This window comes from Pecten maximus, chromosome 8 (assembly GCF_902652985.1).
Source record: "Pecten maximus chromosome 8, xPecMax1.1, whole genome shotgun sequence".
NCBI classification, from domain to species: domain Eukaryota; kingdom Metazoa; phylum Mollusca; class Bivalvia; order Pectinida; family Pectinidae; genus Pecten; species Pecten maximus.
Genome location: NC_047022.1, coordinates 38,159,285 through 38,178,372, shown reverse-complemented (window position 1 = coordinate 38,178,372; position 19,088 = coordinate 38,159,285). Strand labels below are relative to the sequence as shown.

The window sequence follows — 19,088 nt, the reverse complement described above, 5'->3', positions numbered from 1 at the left end:
CGGCAGATGTTTTATTTTATTTATATGACTCACACTCCTCACATTTCCAAGTTTACACACACAATAAATACATACACCAGGGGTACAGCATATACACGATTTATGTTATTTGTCTAGTAATTAATACCGTCTCACATACTTAAGTATTTATATATCAATGTACTGAAATGGCGTGCTCACATTTCCAATAATCAGTAGTATTTTTCAAATTTAAAACAACGGTTTTGTATTTAACAGAATTAACATTTAAGTATGTCGTTAATCACAAACAGTTATTATGCTATGTGTGTTAGATACCAAACGGGATCTACCATAATGTGAGTCACAAACCATCTGTTTGACTGGATTACCTGCCTTGGTACCATTTCTCTCCACTAGGCTACACTATTGAATGTATTTTTTGAAACGAACCTAGTGTCGAAATCTACGGCAGGTAATCCAGTCTAATCGTCTGTAAGATCCAACAAGCTAGTGAACGTTTTGTAGAGAATCTATGTATACGTTTAGTACATCACGTATCTCCTAAATGTGATCAACACAGCCGACAGTATTAAATGATAAAAGGGCTGGATATCATATAATGAACATATTTAGAAATAAAGTAAATGCGGAATAAGAAACACAAATCTCTATCATACAGCCTCCGTCTTTTAAAGACGAGTGAGCGAGGATTTGTACCAAAGGAGAACCACAATGGATTTGAACAAATTTTAAAATATGCTAGGGAGGTACATGAACCCCACCATCTCCGCTCAGTCTAACATTAGTGCAATAAAGTTGTCACTATGACTAAGTATTGCTGGTAGGTATAGCACAATTATTAAGTGGAGTCATGGTGTTTCTATCAAGCTTCAAAGTAAATATTTTCGTAAAATTTTGACAATATCCTGAACTATCCTGACTCCAACTTCCAACTTTAAGGGTCCATGTGGGAAAAACAGTGACGTATGGAACGCCTCCTCGTAATGTTTGAGGATTACCGGCTGTCCGACCTGCTTCAGTCTCTCAGAGAACATAATTCCGTCATCTCTGACGATGTCGTAACCGGAAGTAACAATATACGTCATAGGCAAATCTTCTAACATGTCGTCATCAGCAAGTAATGGTGATATCATCGGGTCTGTTATTCGGCTCTCCATCAGAGAAAATAGTTCTTCGTTTCCAAATTCTGTCTGCAAATGTATGTTCTCTCTTAAATGCTCGTCTCTTATGTATCGCTTTGGTAACCATAAATTTTGATCAAGAATTTCGGTAAAATGAAATCTCTTAAAGGCCTTCGAAGTGTGGTTATTGTTTAAAACCTCTTGTACATACTTGTGATCTATATTTAAGTAATTTAGCAAAAGATATAAACAGATTTTGCTGTTAGCGCTTTGAGAGAGATAGCTAGAATTTTCTATAAAGGATGTGGTGTTCCAATTGGCCATCTGTAACAATGGTGCAATGAGCAACTGAATGGCGATCTTCTTTTTTAAGCGGAGTGATATCGCTGCGGCCATATTACCACCCGCATTATCTCCGCCTATGGCAATTTTCTGCGGGTCAATATTCAGATTAACACTGTTTTGGATGACGTATTCCACAACATCCATGCAGTCCTGTAGAGGAACTGGAAACGGGAATTGTGGACTTAATCTGTAACTGAGATTTGTGAAAGATATATAAGTATGAGAAAAATTAAATAACTTACAGTCAGTATATATAAACCCTTTATTAACATATTAATCACTATACATGATTATATATCATATCAAAATAATGTATGATAAATGATGTACACTTCTGTGTGTATTGCCTTGTCAATAAACTCGCCGACAACTGTATTTGATTTTTCATTTTTATATTTTTAAAGTCGAACAAAGTGGAAAGGAGGGAACACCAGATGGTTTAACATCACATAGAACATCAACACCATTATATCGTAACACCAAGGGTACTCGTGTACTACATTTTTATGACCGATATTATTTTATGGCCAATATGATTTTGTAGATTTATATACAGAGCAGTTATTGAGAGTCATTATGACGTGAGAGTTATACATACTTGAAGATTTTTATACAGAGCAGTTATTGAGAGTCATTATGACGTGAGAGTTATACATACTTGAAGATTTCTATACAGAGCAGTTATTGAGAGTCATTATGACGTGAGAGTTATACATACTTGAAGATTTCTATACAGAGCAGTTATTGAGAGTCATTATGACGTGAGAGTTATACATACTTGAAGATTTCTATACAGAGCAGTTATTGAGAGTCATTATGACGTGAGAGTTATACATACTTAACCGAGATGATCATTACTCCACTGTCTTTAGCGATCCGTCTCATCAGCGGGTCATAGGAATCTGTGATTAATAAAAACATGACACATGTACAACACCAAACAACCAAACAATAGGCAAGTTTTGTTGTATAATGACCGCTCATGGTTTTCTATCAGCGGAACCTGAATGAAATATCAATCCCCGTGGTACCTTCGATTAAACGACCTTCATATTAATTAGAAGTGTAACATTTAATCACTGTGGACTTAAATCTATATATCATGTTTCTCGTTATTACTGTACTGTTTAATATCGACACGACGTCCGTCAACCACGATAAAAAAAAGCCTAGCATTTACACGAGAGAGGAAATAATTCTAACTGAAAATCGATATCGATAAATGGAGGCCAACATTAGGACAAAGTTTACATAGCATGGGGAAACTTTAAAAAGACAACAAGACCACGTGGTCCGGGACAGTGAACGTCTTCTGGTTCAAGGCCACCAACCGTCATGTTAATCAGGTCAAACCCAGGTATGCCACACACTCAGGATGATGACAACGGTAGAAACTGGTCTGCCTATAGGCTATCCCTCCAGAACGGATACTTATTTACGTAGATACATACATATACACAACATTTAATTGCACACTAACAAGTACAAAGTTCAGGAGGAACAATAGACTAATAATTAGATAATCGAGCATTATCTGGCGAATACATGTCTGTTTGTCTCCGTGATATGACAATCAGTACATTGCTGTTTCCTGTTGGTAGCCGGAAGTGTTCTTATACTGTAGTCTACGGGTTCTCCAGGAACTCACAGGACACGAAGTGATACGTGGGTTATACCCGGAAAACGAGTAACCTATGTGTAACCTACATGTACTTAGATGTGACATTTTTTTTTTTCATCAAGAACAATGTTCATTTTTCAACAGTGGGAATTCATATTCATTTTTTTTTTTTACATTTTAAATACATTTAGTTTTTCTTTCGTTTTAGCTCCTGGACACATCAGTTCAAGTAAGTCAGGATATTCTCAATTTCAATGTATACACACATATAAGTTTTGATAGACTTATCTGTCGTATTTTTTGGCAGACATGGACCTACATGTATATGCTTCATTTCGAGGTTGCGATGTTTCATTTTAGAAGGAGCAGAAGCAAATCAAGGGTAACAAACATGTAGTATAAGCAGCGTACCGAGCACAGTAGCGGACCTCTTGTGTACAGCAAAAGGACATTTGTGCATTACGGTTACTAGAACATTCATCCAAAAAGGGGTGTGCACTTATGTGTGATTTATGGAGCCGACGTTACTGATACTGACTATATAACTGACACATGGTAAGGCTGTGGTAATGGAATTCATCTAAATTTGTACCTAATTTTGCAGCGATTTTTTTGCGTTAAACTTGTACAAATGTTAATTAATGTGTTTTTTTTCTCTTTATGATTTATAATTACATGGTTATCTGTTATTCCAGGTTCACATGCCAGTGTAATGTGTTGCGTTCAATATATAATTTCTCAATGCACCGGAGATATACTGAAATATTATACAATATCGACACTAGGGAAATATTCCATGTTGTATCGAGTTGGTAAGACCATATGTTCTTATGGAATGTGCGGAACTCTTAATATATATAGCAAGAGTTGTGCACGTGACTTGCCCTGCAGGTAGGGCGTTAGAATTGTACCTGCTGTCTCCATTGCATGATCGTAAGAGGCGACTAAATTTGGGATCTTATCTTTTCTCTTCTTTCTGAACAACTTTCTTCTTCATAATATCTCCCTTGACAATGCCTCACTTTTGGCCTTTAGTTGAGCGTTCGCCGCTGTGAGGAAGGCTTTGGATTCTGTCACCTGGCCGAGACATACCAAAGTATTTAAAATGGCACTTTCTACTCCTGCTTAGCGCTCAGCATATTAGGAGTGGGACGACTGGTTCGCCCGTTGTCAGTATAATGTGACCGGGTGGGGTGTCCTGCTGATCCATGTCTTCGGCAGTATGCCTCAATGAGATAGCAATATAAATCGGCAAAAGTTCTGGCCTATCACAAGGAGACTTCACACAAACATACCACAGCCTCCCAAAACACATAGTGCACGCACGAGAGGCCGTCCTCAAATGACCTTAGCTGTTGATAGGACGTTAAACAAATCAAACCAAACCAAACCAAACCAAACTTCTCTATCAATGGAGGGTCGTATGTGACAACACCGCTTATGTTATTGTTCTCAACATATGGCTGAATGTAGTCAATAACGAGTTCTGTATCAATCTGTACCAATACCTCCTTCCTCAGGGTTAATTGACTATAATGATTAGTACAATTAGTGAGACGTAATACCTACCGACCGAAAGTAAGCTCCACCCACCGCCATGGAAATACACGAGAACAGGCCTCTGCTTGTGTTGTAGTGATGTCACCGGTTGGTACATGCGCACATGGATACCCTTCATGTTGGTATCCGTAATCTACAATAAGACATGTATTTGTATTTATAATTAAAGTAGCTGCAGAAATGCAATTACAATGAAAACTCTACCTTAACGAGTTCTAATAATACGTCATCAGATTGACTATAACACGGGGAAGCATTGTTCAGAACAAAACGGACATGAACTTAGGTGCTTGAATCCTTGTAAATGAACGTTTATATATAAGAGAGTGACCTCACCATTCCACAACGGTGTTTGAATAGATGACAGAACATACCAGAAAGCGAAATACGAGTAACGCCAAATATTCGTGGTAAATTGAGGATATGGATTGATGTATTCAACCGATGTGACATAATTTCAGTTGTCCAATGTAATTACAGTTGTCCAGTGTGTACAGTTGTCCAGTGTAATTACAGTTGTCCAGTGTGTACAGTTGTCCAATGTAATTACAGTTGTCCAGTGTGTACAGTTACAGTCGTCCAGTGTGTACAGTTGTCCAATGTAATTACAGTTGTCCAGTGTGTACAGTTGTCCAGTGTGTACAGTTGTCCAGTGTGTACAGTTGTCCAGTGTAATTACAGTTGTCCAGTGTGTACAGTTACAGTCGTCCAGTGTGTACAGTTGTCCAATGTAATTACAGTTGTCCAGTGTGTACAGTTGTCCAGTGTAATTACAGTTGTCCAGTGTGTACAGTTACAGTCGTCCAGTGTGTACAGTTGTCCAATGTAATTACATTTGTCCAGTGTGTACAGTTGTCCAGTGTGTACAGTTACAGTCGTCCAGTGTGTACAGTTGTCCAATGTAATTACAGTTGTCCAGTGTGTACAGTTGTCCAGTGTAATTACATTTGTCCAGTGTGTACAGTTGTCCAATGTAATTACAGTTGTCCAGTGTGTACAGTTGTCCAATGTAATTACAGTTGTCCAGTGTGTACAGTTGTCCAATGTAATTACAGTCGTCCAGTGTGTACAGTTGTCCAATGTAATTACAGTTGTCCAGTGTGTACAGTTGTCCAGTGTGTACAGTTGCTTGAGATGATTAAAGTAGTTTAAACAGACAACCGTCGCTGTTGTGTTTAGGTATACGTGTTTGTGAATAGAGGTTTGGATTTTGTCTCAATGTGTCTGAATTATTTAGCCGGATTCTTTGGCGTGGTATGGCCCTAAACCTGATTTGAATGGTCGCTTAAGCAGAAGACGCTTACTCTTCATGAACATATGGTCTAATTATCCCGGTACTATAACATCTTGGTAAGTATTGACAATAATCTTCGGACATTAACATTGCATGACGTGGTTGTTTTGTGTCCTTATTGATATGTTCCTTTACAGTGGAACATGTACACTTTCCATGGGAAAATCAAATACACATTACATTGCATTAATCCCACTCCTCGACTATATCTATAAATTAATTCCCAGTATCACATCAACGATACGTCGCCGTATTGTTTCAGTATTATTATACACATGTACCACAACGACCTTCAATGTACATATTCCATTGTTGAGCTTGACATCCCAACACCTTCACTGTAGTTTATATATATATGTTGAATGTCAACAAACAATGGTGACATGATGACAATACGAACAATGATGTATGACCCCGGTAGGAATACTAGCCGCAATGACCTGTTGAGCGTGATTAGTAATCTAGAGGTCCCGGGTTCGATCCCTAGCGGAGACAGTGATTTCAGTTTAGTTAATCATGAGCTTCTACAGATGTATTCAAGTCTAAATCATTCATCGGAGATAAAATTGTGTATACGACAAGAAGTGATACGTAAACCCTTTATTAGACAGCTTAGACGCTGATCGCAATCTACTTCCCTTATCTACCATCACATTCTTCTTTCAGATTTGTTCCTGGAGCTATTTCCTGGTCAGATATAAAGATGATGCTGGTACTCCACAATGGAGTGCCCACAATGGAGTGCGAATTCTAGGGACTAACAGCTATTTACATTTTGTGGTTTTACATTTCAAGTTCAATGTTTATCTGATAAGATATTCTAGGTTATAGATGTCATCAGTTAAGCACTTACTTTTTCATACCTAATCATAGCTGGGATAACGTAGCTCTGGACGACGGACGGACAATTTCTGACAGATGGTCGTCGTCAGAGCAGTGTAGGCAGGGTAGGAATATTCGTTCTACCCTAATCGTAGCTTCAATATTGTCTCCAACAGAATAATTTATAGGTTTGGAGTGTTTGTGGAAGATGATACATGTACTTGAAATATATTGTAGATTAAAGCCGAGACGTAGAGTACGAAGTAAGAATTTGTTAATTGAAATGATATTATTGGATGTTACGATATTTCAAGGTCATTTAAGGACGATGCCTACATGAATGACGACAACTTCAGGACTGATTTCTTGTTTCTGGTATTATACAGTAGTAACGCAATATCTATTTATTAGAACTTACCTAACTTGAAATGAAAACTCTCCTCATTAACGACCCATTTCTTACCTGTAGTTGGGAATCGTAGCCCCGTACCCAGGGGAATCCAGTTGATATTAACAGGATAAATCGATCACAGAGTTTTCTATCGAAGTTGGAAAAAGGCGTGGTTAATCCAAGACGAACAAGGACATCCAACTGTGAATATAGAATTAAAACCGTGCGTGATTTGTGCATAAATTTATTATAAAATTGATTTGTTAAATGTCGCCAGGTGATTGCAGCATTTCCAAAAATAGATTCAACGTGTTATTCAATATATGTTGGATTTTATCCATCGATACGAACGCAATGCTGTAGAGAAACGATCACAGCATGCTTTTTATAGATTTCCCGTCAAGATAATCACCAAAATGTTAACAGTTGGAAGATAAGGACGTTTAATTTTTATTATACTTACCGTGAGGACATATGTCTTTATACATAAGTCCATGACCTTGACCTTGAACTGTTCCGGTATAGGTTCGGGAACTTTACCGTCCATAAAACTGTATATCAACATGGACAGTAGAACTCCAAATATGGTCATACGAATCATGGCGAAAACAGATACTATTGTCACATTAATGTAATGCACGGCTCCTTGTTAGTATGAACAGGTCCTAAAATGATGTGTTACATGTAGACGTTGTATACATTTAAAGTTCAAATTCCAGCTTTGCGGGAGGTCCTGTCACCGCAGTTGTACACATCGTATACATATATTATCAGTGTTTTGTTGGACTCTAAACCTCAAAACGGAAATTCACTTGACAAAATTGCATGTCGACAGGACTTCATTGGGGGGTTATCATTCTTTAGGTGTGTGTGTATATATACTATATATAGATATATATTATACCCAGTGTTAATTCCCCCACCTGGCCCCACGGATTGTGTATTTGTACTTCGGTCTGACTACTCGAGTATCGGCCATCATTGACGTTTATCTCTATATAAGAAGCTGGCTATTTCCCTCGAGTATGGAGATACGTACGTGACAACTAGAGTCTATAGATATAATACATACAACCCTTAATTCTGAATGACGCGTTCACACACATGGTCTTAAGTCATCTTAATCGAGTGTTGATATATAGTAAACTGCTCTGTATGCAGAAGAAAAACGTGAAATCTTTTTAATTTAAGATAACAAGATAATACTGTTTAAATTACTAAGGTGTAGATCAAACAAAGTTAGCAGGATAGCAAATATTGGCAATACACGTTCCATGACTTAACACTCTATGTACACAAGATGGACGATTAACTAATACTGCCCAGCACTTATACCATATTTCCAATGAGAGTGTGTTATACAATATCTGTTTAAATAAACGTCTAGATAAACAAAGCAGAAATAAGTAATACGTCATTTTAGCAGATATATTCATATAACTGTTTAAAAGTCCTAGCTCCTCGATAGACCTACCTTTGTATTAGGGCTGCACTTCTGAAGGGATTTCGGTCTATACATTGTACATTGACAAGCCACTTCATCAGTCCAATCGATATCTATTTCCAAACGAATTATTTCGCCCATTACATGATAATAATAATTTTACTCAAGGTGTTCAGTGAATAGAAAATAAATTCGCTAGAGACGGTATACCATGTACAGAGAATACAGACATGCGTATGATACTAAGGTTCTTACTCTAAACCAATAAACAGAGGTTGAGCAAAGCAACAGAGAACTCGACGCTCAACAGAAACTCAAAACCGACAAAACAGGACAGAACAACAAATATAGATTTGCTTGGATACGTCAAAAAGTGTAATAATATGACCAGGTCTTCTGAGAGTGTAAGCGTCTTCTGCTACATCGAAGACACCCACCATACATAATCTAGGTCACGACGACACCCGCCATACATAATCTAGGTCACGAAGACACCCATCATACATAATCTAGGTCACGACGACACCCGCCATACATAATCTAGGTCACGACGACACCCATCATACATAATCTAGGTCACGACGACACCCGCCATACACAATCCGGATCACGACGACACCCATCATACATAATCTAGGTCACGACGACACCTACCATACATAATCTAGGTCACGACGACACCCACCATACATAATCTAGGTCACGACGAACCCCACCATACATAATCTAGGTCACGACGACACCAACAATACATAATTTAGGTCACGACGATACCCACCATACATAATCTAGGTCACGACGACACCCACCATACAAAATCTAGGTCACGACGATACCCACCATACATAATCTGGGTCACGACGTCACCCACCATACATAATCTGGGTCCCGACGACACCAGCCATACACAATCTCGGTCACGACAACACCCACCATACATAATCTAGGTCACGAAGACACCCATCATACATAATCTAGGTCACGACGACACCGGCCATACACAATCCGGATCACGACGACACCCACCATACATAATCTAGGTCACGACGACACCCACCATACATAATCTAGGTCACGACGACACCCACCATACATAATCTAGGTCACGACGACACCCACCATACATAATCTAGGTCACGACGACACCCACCATACATAATCTAGGTCACGACGACACCCACCATACATAACCTAGCTCACGACGACACCCACCATACACAATCTAGGTCACGACGACATCAACCATACACAATCTAGGTCACGACGACACCCACCATACACAATCTAGGTCACGACGTCACCCACCATACATAATCTAGGTCACGACGGCACCCACCATACATAATCTAGGTCACAGCGACACCCACCATACATAATCTTGGTCAAATCTAGGTCACGACGACACCCATCATACATAATCTAGGTCAAATCTAGGTCACGACGACACCCATCATACATAATCTAGGTCAAATCTAGGTCACGACGACACCCATCATACATAATCTAGGTCACGATAACACCCACCTTACAAATCTAAGTCACGACGACATCCATCATACAAAATCTATGTCAAATCTAGGTTAAATATTATTCCTAAATTGCGAACTATGGGTTCAAAACGGAACCACAGGTATTTAAACAGGCGACGAACACGACCGACTTCATACCGTTCTAAAAAGACAGAATACTATGCATTTTTCGAAACCTTGTTTTTTCCGATGGTATTCAACATCTGTCACGGAAGTCATGATAATAACACAATCCTGAATAATGAGTTAAGGGACGGTAGCGACGGTACTATCAAAAAACAAAACTTAGTTCTAACCTACCCCCTGATATGAACTGGAAGGAGATTTTAACTGAGACAGTAGAAGAGGGCATGGTGGAATGGTAAGAGTATTAATCTTCATCGACAAATTCAAATTAAGTTCGTATTCTCATATTGAAAGCCGAGGAATGAAAGTAAATGGTACATATGTATATCAAACATTCATTAGGTGTATTAAACTCCCTATCGACAAAGGGATCCATGATATCTATATATCGACAACGGGATCAGTGATATCTACATATCGACAAAGGGATCCATGATATCTACATATCGACAAAGGGATCCATGATATCTATATATCGACAAAGGGATCCATGATATCTACATATCGACAAAGGGATCCATGATATCTATATATCGACAACGGGATCAGTGATATCTACATATCGACAAAGGGATCCATGATATCTACATATCGACAAAGGGATCCATGATATCTATATATCGACAAAGGGATCCATGATATCTACATATCGACAAAGGGATCCATGATATCTACACATCGACAACGAGATCCATGATATCTACATATCGACAAAGGGATCCATGATATCTATATATCGACAAAGGGATCCATGATATCTACATATCGACAAAGAGATCCATGATATCTATATATCGACAAAGGGATCCATGATATATACATATCGACAAAGGGATCCATGATATCTATATATCGACAAAGGGATCCATGATATCTATATATCGACAAAGGGATCCATGATATCTATGTACATATCGACAACGGAATCCATGATATCTATATATCGACAAAGGGATCCATGATATCTACATATCGACAAAGGGATCCATGATATCTACATATCGACAAAGGGATCCATGATATATACATATCGACAAAGGGATCCATGATATCTACATATCGACAAAGGGATTAATGATATCTATATATCGACAAAGGGATCCATGATATCTACATATCGACAAAGGGATCCGTGATATCTACATATCGACAAAGGGATCAATGATATCTGCATATCTTCCCTTAATACCCCATGGTCTAAATGAACCAACATCACTCAAAACTTGCGTTATAGTTTTTCCTACAATGATGGTATATTTTACACAGAAATTGAAGCACTTGAGAAACGACGTAGGCCATGGAATAAAACGCGATATTATAGAAAAGCGGCATGTAACTATTCAGAAATGCAAAACTCACGTTTTTGAAATTTAAGGCATTACATTTTGTATACAGCTAAATGTATTATATTTGATGTAAATCAAGTTAGCTGGTTGAAAAGGTTGATATAAGATTAACTTATATACAATCGATAAAGGGTTGCAATATATTAGAAACGATAAAAATAGAATCTGAAATCTACGAATCTGCGGAACCCTACCCTGTCTGTTTGTCCGAAAGAAAATGTAAAACTCAAATACGTGGCTGATGTAGAGCATACTATTTCAGACTTTTATATGATTTGATCGACTAAATAGGAGCAAATTAAATAGTTTATATTCCGTGGGTACATCATCTTATGTCTGAGACCTTATTGTGTCAATATTTAGGTATCTCGTCTGATATCACTTGTGATCTTCATTTTTACACAGATCTATTGTTAGTTATATACACGTGTAAACTGTCGGCATGTTCTTAGATGGAAACCGTCTCGCCTAAGTAACAATATCTGTACCTAGATTAAACATGCGAAATATTGAAATACAAGTGAAAATATTTGTCACGTTTATCTAAAAAATTGTATATCTAAGCAAGTACAGTATCAGATATTAACTGTGTGTGTTTATCTAAACGAAATTGATTATAATAATATTGTTCTTTGTCTTATTGTCTTTTATTTACCATCGATAATTTGGAATTATTTAATGTAATATTTCATAGATATTAATGTCATTTTCAAGAAAACTTACAATGTATTTATAATTGGAACAGGTGATTGTACGGTCTGTACAGTACATGTCATTGTACGGCCTGTTTAGTGAGGTCAGTTGGAACAGGTGATTGTACGGTCTGTACAGTGAGGTCAGTTGGAACAGGTTCAATTCAATTCATTTATTACTTTAAACCTTACGGTTTATCAGTAGTGCATATATATACAGTGCAGACATTACAAACAAGATACAATACAAATACAAAGTACATTGTAACTCACAAGCACACACAAACCACACATACACGATCGCTTCGCAAGTGTAGAGAGCGTTCTATTACATTAAACAATTAAACAGCATTTAACCGTCTTTTTGAACCGATAGAAATATATTTGCCTAAATTACATAAATCTTTATTATTTTCCGTCGTTAAAAGTTGTTTAAATTTGGCCATACTAGGTTTTTTATGGTAATATAGTTTGATAAAATGCTTTCTAATATCTATAAAATGATTACATTTGATGATAAAATGATACTCGTCCTCAATATCACCGCTGTCACAATATGTACAAATTCTATTATTTCTTTCAATATTTCTATATCTTCCAGATTCTATATACAACTTATGCGATGATAATCTAATTTTTGCGATTTCCTTTATAGTTTGTTGGCCAATGGGTTTTGTTAAGTACTGCTTAAGATGGAAATTTCCACAAATATATTTGTACAAAGAACACTTAGACCATGAATTTATTAACTCCATACAATGTTGTTGAAAATTATCACGTATTCTAGATTTAATAATACTTAATATATTCGTTTCGTTACCGCTGGGTTCAATCTCCCATTAGTATCCTAAACCTAATCTAAATAATTCATTTCTTATACTATCGGTCCACTCACTGCCTCTTTGAATCATTTCTTCATAACACGCTTTCAAAATACAATTGTCTGAAGATTTAAGTTTAAGCCAATATTTAAAAATTTTAAATTTTCGAATTATTTGTAAAGGTAGTCTTCCAAGTTCTTGATATATCATTACATTTGGAGTACTTCTCTTAACCCCTAAAATTCTCTTACAAAACCCTAAATGTAATTTTTCCACACCAGGTGCTTTATGGAATCCCCATACCTCTGATCCATAATTCAATATAATACCCACAAAAGTGTCAAAAATACTTAATTGGGTTTCAACGTTAAAATATTTTATTTTACAAACATTTGATACAGCAAACAATGCCTTTCTTCCTTGTTCCGCTATTTTTTCTTGTGTTATCCAGAATTTTCCATTAAATTTCATCAAAATTCCTAGATAACTAAAACTGTTTACATTTTCTAGTAAGCAACCATTGTAGTACCATTTCTCAGCGTCATTCAGTTTAACGCCATTTCTGAAAACCATTACTTTTGTTTTTTCAACATTAACTGTTAAATTCCATTTATCAGTATATAATAACAATGAATCTAACATTTTCTGTAGCCCCTCTGCTGATTCAGCTAATAGTATCATATCATCTGCATACATTAATAGAAATAAGTTAATCATTTGTAATTCTATTGATGGACAATTTTCGGTTAAAAAATGCATTTCACAGTCATTAACATAAAGCGAAAATAAAATCGGCGACATTATTTCACAAGAGAAGAAATCCGACAAACAATTATTAAACTTAACACAACATTTAACATCATTGTACAAAGAACGTATAATATTTAACATTTTACCTTCTACTCCTTCTTTGACAAGCTTATACCATAAATTTTGTCTATTAACAAAGTCAAAGGCCTTCTTATAATCTATGAAGCAACAATACAGTTTCTGTTTATTCTTCAATTTCTTTTGAATTAGTGTTTGTAATACAAAAACAGCATCTGTGGTAGACATCTTCTTTCTAAAACCAAATTGAGCATCGCTAACTTTTGAATATTTGCTATCAAATTCCATGAGTCTGTTGTTTAAGGTCGCTGTGAATATCTTGGCAAGACAACTAATTAGGGTAATTCCTCTATAGTTATTAGTGTCATTTACATCACCTTTCTTAAATACGGGTACAATATTACCAATAGACCAACTAGACGGATATTTCCCAGATTTGAAAATGTTATTAAATAATGTAACAAGACATGGTAATAGGATTTCTTTACCTTTGATAAAAAAAATCGTTTATTAACCTATCATGTCCGCACGCTTTGGCGGTGCTCAAATTACAAATAACTCGTTTAACTTCTTCTTCAGAAATATCATCATCAAGTTCATGAAGCATATCGGGCGGTATATTAGCATCATAGTTGCGCATAAACTCGCTCACTGTTTCGTTCTCTGTACCTTCAGTTGATGACAGATTTTTGAAATGTTGGAAAAAATCATGTTCATCTAGAGTTGAATTTACACCCGTACTTTTCCTTTTCTTAAAATTTCTATAAAAATACTTAGGCTTATTTTTTCTCATAAAGTTCAACATATTACCTTGGTGAGTTTTGTACTCCCGCTTCAGTTTTAGTTCTGCTTTCTTGTATTTTCGTTTTTTACATACAAGTATATTGTGGGTTTCTTCATTTTTACAAGCATTGAAATTATATAAGGCTCTCTTATATTCTGTGTACATAGTTTTACACGAATTGTTAAACCATGGCTTATCTTCATTTTCTTTGCAGGTTTTCTTTTGAGTGCGTCCAGAATAAGTAACAGTAGTAAGTGGTAATAGCAATTCTTTTAAAGTATCAGTGAACTTCTCGACACAACTATCAACACCAGACTGATTATAATCATTGCTATTGCAACAGTTCAATAACTCCTGTCTGTTATTTTCCAATATTCTACATAACTCAACTGTATTTTCATCATTTCATTTAACACCAGTTAGTTTCTCCCTAATTACTTCTTTTTCTGTGGAATCTTTTGGTACCTTAGTTTTTAAAGTTATACAAACTGGAGAGTGGTCAGAAAAACAGTTAAAAATACCACTTTCAAAGTGAATTATATCTGAAAGGAAGTTATCAAAAGTTAAAACATAATCTATAAGACTCGTTCCTCTGCTATTATAGAAGGTAATACTACCATTAGGGTCGTCGTTATGTCTTCCATTAACTATTCTCAAAGTAGTAGTTTTGCATAACGATACGAGTTTTCTACCAAACTGATTGATAATTGGATCCGAATTAGCACGTTTGCTAGGTTCTGAATCAGGAACATAGTTTTTATCAGCTAGGACATTAGCAGAAGCTACACTAATTTGGTCATTAGTTATATAATCATTATAATTGCCAGTTCTGCTATTGAAATCACCACAAACAATAACTCTACCTATATCTTTATATTGACATACCATTTCTTCAAGACATATGAATATGTCGTTATCACACTTTTCATAAAATGTGCTATTTATCGGTGGGAAATAACATGCAAATATGTATAAATCAAGGTTATCGTGTGATAATGATCGGGATAATTTCAAAAAACAATATTATCATTTATATTTTCAATTATATCACAGTGCCGAGCAAGAGACGACCTAATAAAAACAACAATACCACCTCCTTTACCGTGAGTTCTATGGAAAACATGACTTTCATAATTTTCTAATTCAATTTCATCCTCTTTATCAATCCAGCACTCATACAGGCATATTCCGTCATATTTTTTTTTACAATATTTACAAAGTCTTGAGATTCAAGTTTTTCACAGATAAAACGGCATATCTTCCATGATATTATAGAAATGCCCTCCACACTATCCTAATACGGATTGTGAAGTGACTCGCGTGTATTCAGGTCGATTTCTGGTGTTGCATTGCTCTTGAACCTGCTGGTATGTGAGCCGGTGGTCATGGTAGGATTACTCTGTTCAATGTTGTTAATCAAATTAACATTTCTGGGTGCATGGTTCTGAAATCGTTGACCGGTTGACCGGAAAGCGGATGTAGTCGTTTGGCTAGAATGTTGCTGCGCGGGATTATTCAAATGACTTCTAGAGTCTGGCGATCCGTGCACATCGGCTTCCACCAATGTACGGCCTGTTTAGTGAGGTCAGTTGGAACAGGTGATTGTACGGCCTGTTTAGTGAGGTCAGTTGGAACAAGTGATTGTACGGCCTGTTTAGTGAGGTCAGTTGGAACATGTGATTGTACGGCCTGTTTAGTGAGGTCAGTTGGAACATGTCATTGTACGGCCAGTTTAGTGAGGTCAGTTGGAACAGGTGCTTGTACGGCCTGTTTAGTAAGGTCAGTTGGAACATGTCATTGTACGGCCTGTTTAGTGAGGTCAGTTGGAACATGTCATTGTACGGTCTGTTTAGTAAGTGGAACATGTCATTGTACGGCCTGTTTAGTGAGGTCTGTTGGAACATGTCATTGTACGGCCTGTTTAGTGAGGTCAGTTGGAACATGTCATTGTACGGTCTGTTTAGTAAGGTCAGTTGGAATATGTCATTGTACGGTCTGTTTAGTAAGTGGAACATGTCATTGTACGGCCTGTTTAGTGAGGTCTGTTGGAACATGTCATTGTACGGCCTGTTTAGTGAGGTCAGTTGGAACATGTCATTGTACGGTCTGTTTAGTAAGGTCAGTTGGAATATGTCATTGTACGGTCTGTTTAGTAAGTGGAACATGTCATTGTACGGCCTGTTTAGTGAGGTCAGTTGGAACATGTCATTGTACGGCCTGTATAGTGAGGTCAGTTGGAACATGTCATTGTACGGCCTGTTTAGTGAGGTCAGTTGGAACAGGTGATTGTACGGCCTGTTTAGTGAGGTCAGTTGGAACAGGTGATTGTACGGCCTGTATAGTGAGGTCAGTTGGAACATGTCATTGTACGGCCTGTTTAGTGAGATCTGTTGGAACAGGTGATTGTACGGCCTGTTTAGTGAGGTCAGTTGGAACATGTCATTGCACGGCTTGTTTAGTGAGGTCAGTTGGAACATGTCATTGCACGGTCTGTATAGTGAGGTCAGTTGGAACATGTCATTGTACGGCCTGTATAGTGAGATCTGTTGGAACAGGTGATTGTACGGCCTGTTTAGTGAGGTCAGTTGGAACATGTCATTGTACGGCCTGTATAGTGAGGTCTGTTGGAACAGGTGATTGTACGGCCTGTTTAGTGAGGTCAGTTGGAACAGGTGATTGTACGGCCTGTTTAGTGAGGTCAGTTGGAACATGTGATTGTACGGCCTGTTTAGTGAGGTCAGTTGGAACATGTCATTGTACGGCCTGTTTAGTGAGGTCAGTTGGAACAGGTGCTTGTACGGCCTGTTTAGTAAGGTCAGTTGGAACATGTCATTGTACGGCCTGTTTAGTGAGGTCAGTTGGAACATGTCATTGTACGGTCTGTTTAGTAAGTGGAACATGTCATTGTACGGCCTGTTTAGTAAGGTCAGTTGGAATATGTCATTGTACGGTCTGTTTAGTAAGTGGAACATGTCATTGTACGGCCTGTTTAGTGAGGTCTGTTGGAACATGTCATTGTACGGCCTGTTTAGTGAGGTCAGTTGGAACATGTCATTGTACGGCCTGTTTAGTGAGGTCAGTTGGAACAGGTGATTGTACGGCCTGTTTAGTGAGGTCAGTTGGAACAGGTGATTGTACGGCCTGTATAGTGAGGTCAGTTGGAACATGTCATTGTACGGCCTGTATAGTGAGGTCAGTTGGAACATGTCATTGTACGGCCTGTTTAGTGAGATCTGTTGGAACAGGTGATTGTACGGCCTGTTTAGTGAGGTCAGTTGGAACATGTCATTGCACGGCCTGTTTAGTGAGGTCAGTTGGAACTTGTCATTGCACGGTCTGTATAGTGAGGTCAGTTGGAACATGTCATTGTACGGCCTGTATAGTGAGATCTGTTGGAACAGGTGATTGTGCGGCCTGTTTAGTGAGGTCAGTTGGAACATGTCATTGTACGGCCTGTATAGTGAGGTCTGTTGGAACATGTCATTGTGCGGCATGTTTAGTGAGGTCAGTTGGAACTTGTCATTGTACGGCCTGTATAGTGAGGTCTGTTGGAACAGGTGATTGTACGGCCTGTATAGTGAGGTCAGTTGGAACTTGTCATTGTACGGCCTGTATAGTGAGGTCTGTTGGAACAGGTGATTGTACGGCCTGTATAGTGAGGTCTGTTGGAACATGTCATTGTGCGGCCTGTATAGTGAGGTCAGTTGGAACATGTCATTGTACGGCCTGTATAGTGAGGTCAGTTGGAACATGTCATTGTACGGCCTGTTTAGTGAGGTCAGTTGGAACATGTCATTGCACGGTCTGTATAGTGAGGTCAGTTGGAACATGTCATTGTACGGCCTGTATAGTGAGGTCAGTTGGAACTTGTCATTGTACGGCCTGTATAGTGAGGTATGTTGGAACAGGTGATTGTACGGCCTGTATAGTGAGGTCTGTTGGAACATGTCATTGTGCGGCCTGTATAGTGAGGTCTGTTGGAACTTGTCATTGTACGGCCTGTATAGTGAGGTCAGTTGGAACATGTCATTGTACGGCCTGTATAGTGAGGTCAGTTGGAACATGTCATTGTACGGCCTGTTTAGTGAGATCTGTTGGAACTTGTCATTGTACGGCCTGTTTAGTGAGGTCAGTTGGAACATGTGATTGTACGGCCTGTATAGTGAGGTCAGTTGGAACATGTCATTGTACGGCCTGTTTAGTGAGATCTGTTGGAACAGGTGATTGTACGGCCTGTTTAGTGAGGTCAGTTGGAACATGTCATTGCACGGCCTGTTTAGTGAGGTCAGTTGGAACATGTCATTGCACGGTCTGTATAGTGAGGTCAGTTGGAACATGTCATTGTACGGCCTGTTTAGTAAGTGGAACATGTCATTGTACGG

General features: G+C 37.9%; 1 protein-coding gene across 1 annotated transcript; it reads right to left on the bottom strand.

Moving 5' to 3' along the window:
- LOC117333488 (neutral cholesterol ester hydrolase 1-like) lies at window positions 1-7,881 on the bottom strand. The gene is made up of 5 exons (XM_033892800.1): window positions 7,600-7,881; window positions 7,209-7,337; window positions 4,639-4,762; window positions 2,287-2,350; window positions 1-1,641 (listed from the first exon to the last, which is right to left on the bottom strand). The coding sequence occupies exons 1-5, from the start codon at window positions 7,735-7,737 to the stop codon at window positions 852-854; spliced, it is 1,245 nt and encodes a 414-aa protein (XP_033748691.1). The 5' UTR covers window positions 7,738-7,881; the 3' UTR covers window positions 1-851.
- Window positions 7,882-19,088: the final 11,207 nt, after the last annotated feature.

What these genes read in the sequence shown, in the direction of transcription:
- LOC117333488 (XM_033892800.1), bottom strand. Translation starts at nt 7,737, where the DNA reads ATGATTCGTATGACCATATTTGGAGTTCTACTGTCCATGTTGATATAC. An exon ending in GCTACGATTCCCAACTACAG is followed by an intron (nt 4,763 to 7,208) that starts GTAAGAAATGGG and finishes GTCTTATTGTAG; the next exon opens with ATTACGGATACCAACATGAA. An exon ending in GTGGAGCTTACTTTCGGTCG is followed by an intron (nt 2,351 to 4,638) that starts GTAGGTATTACG and finishes TATTAATCACAG; the next exon opens with ATTCCTATGACCCGCTGATG.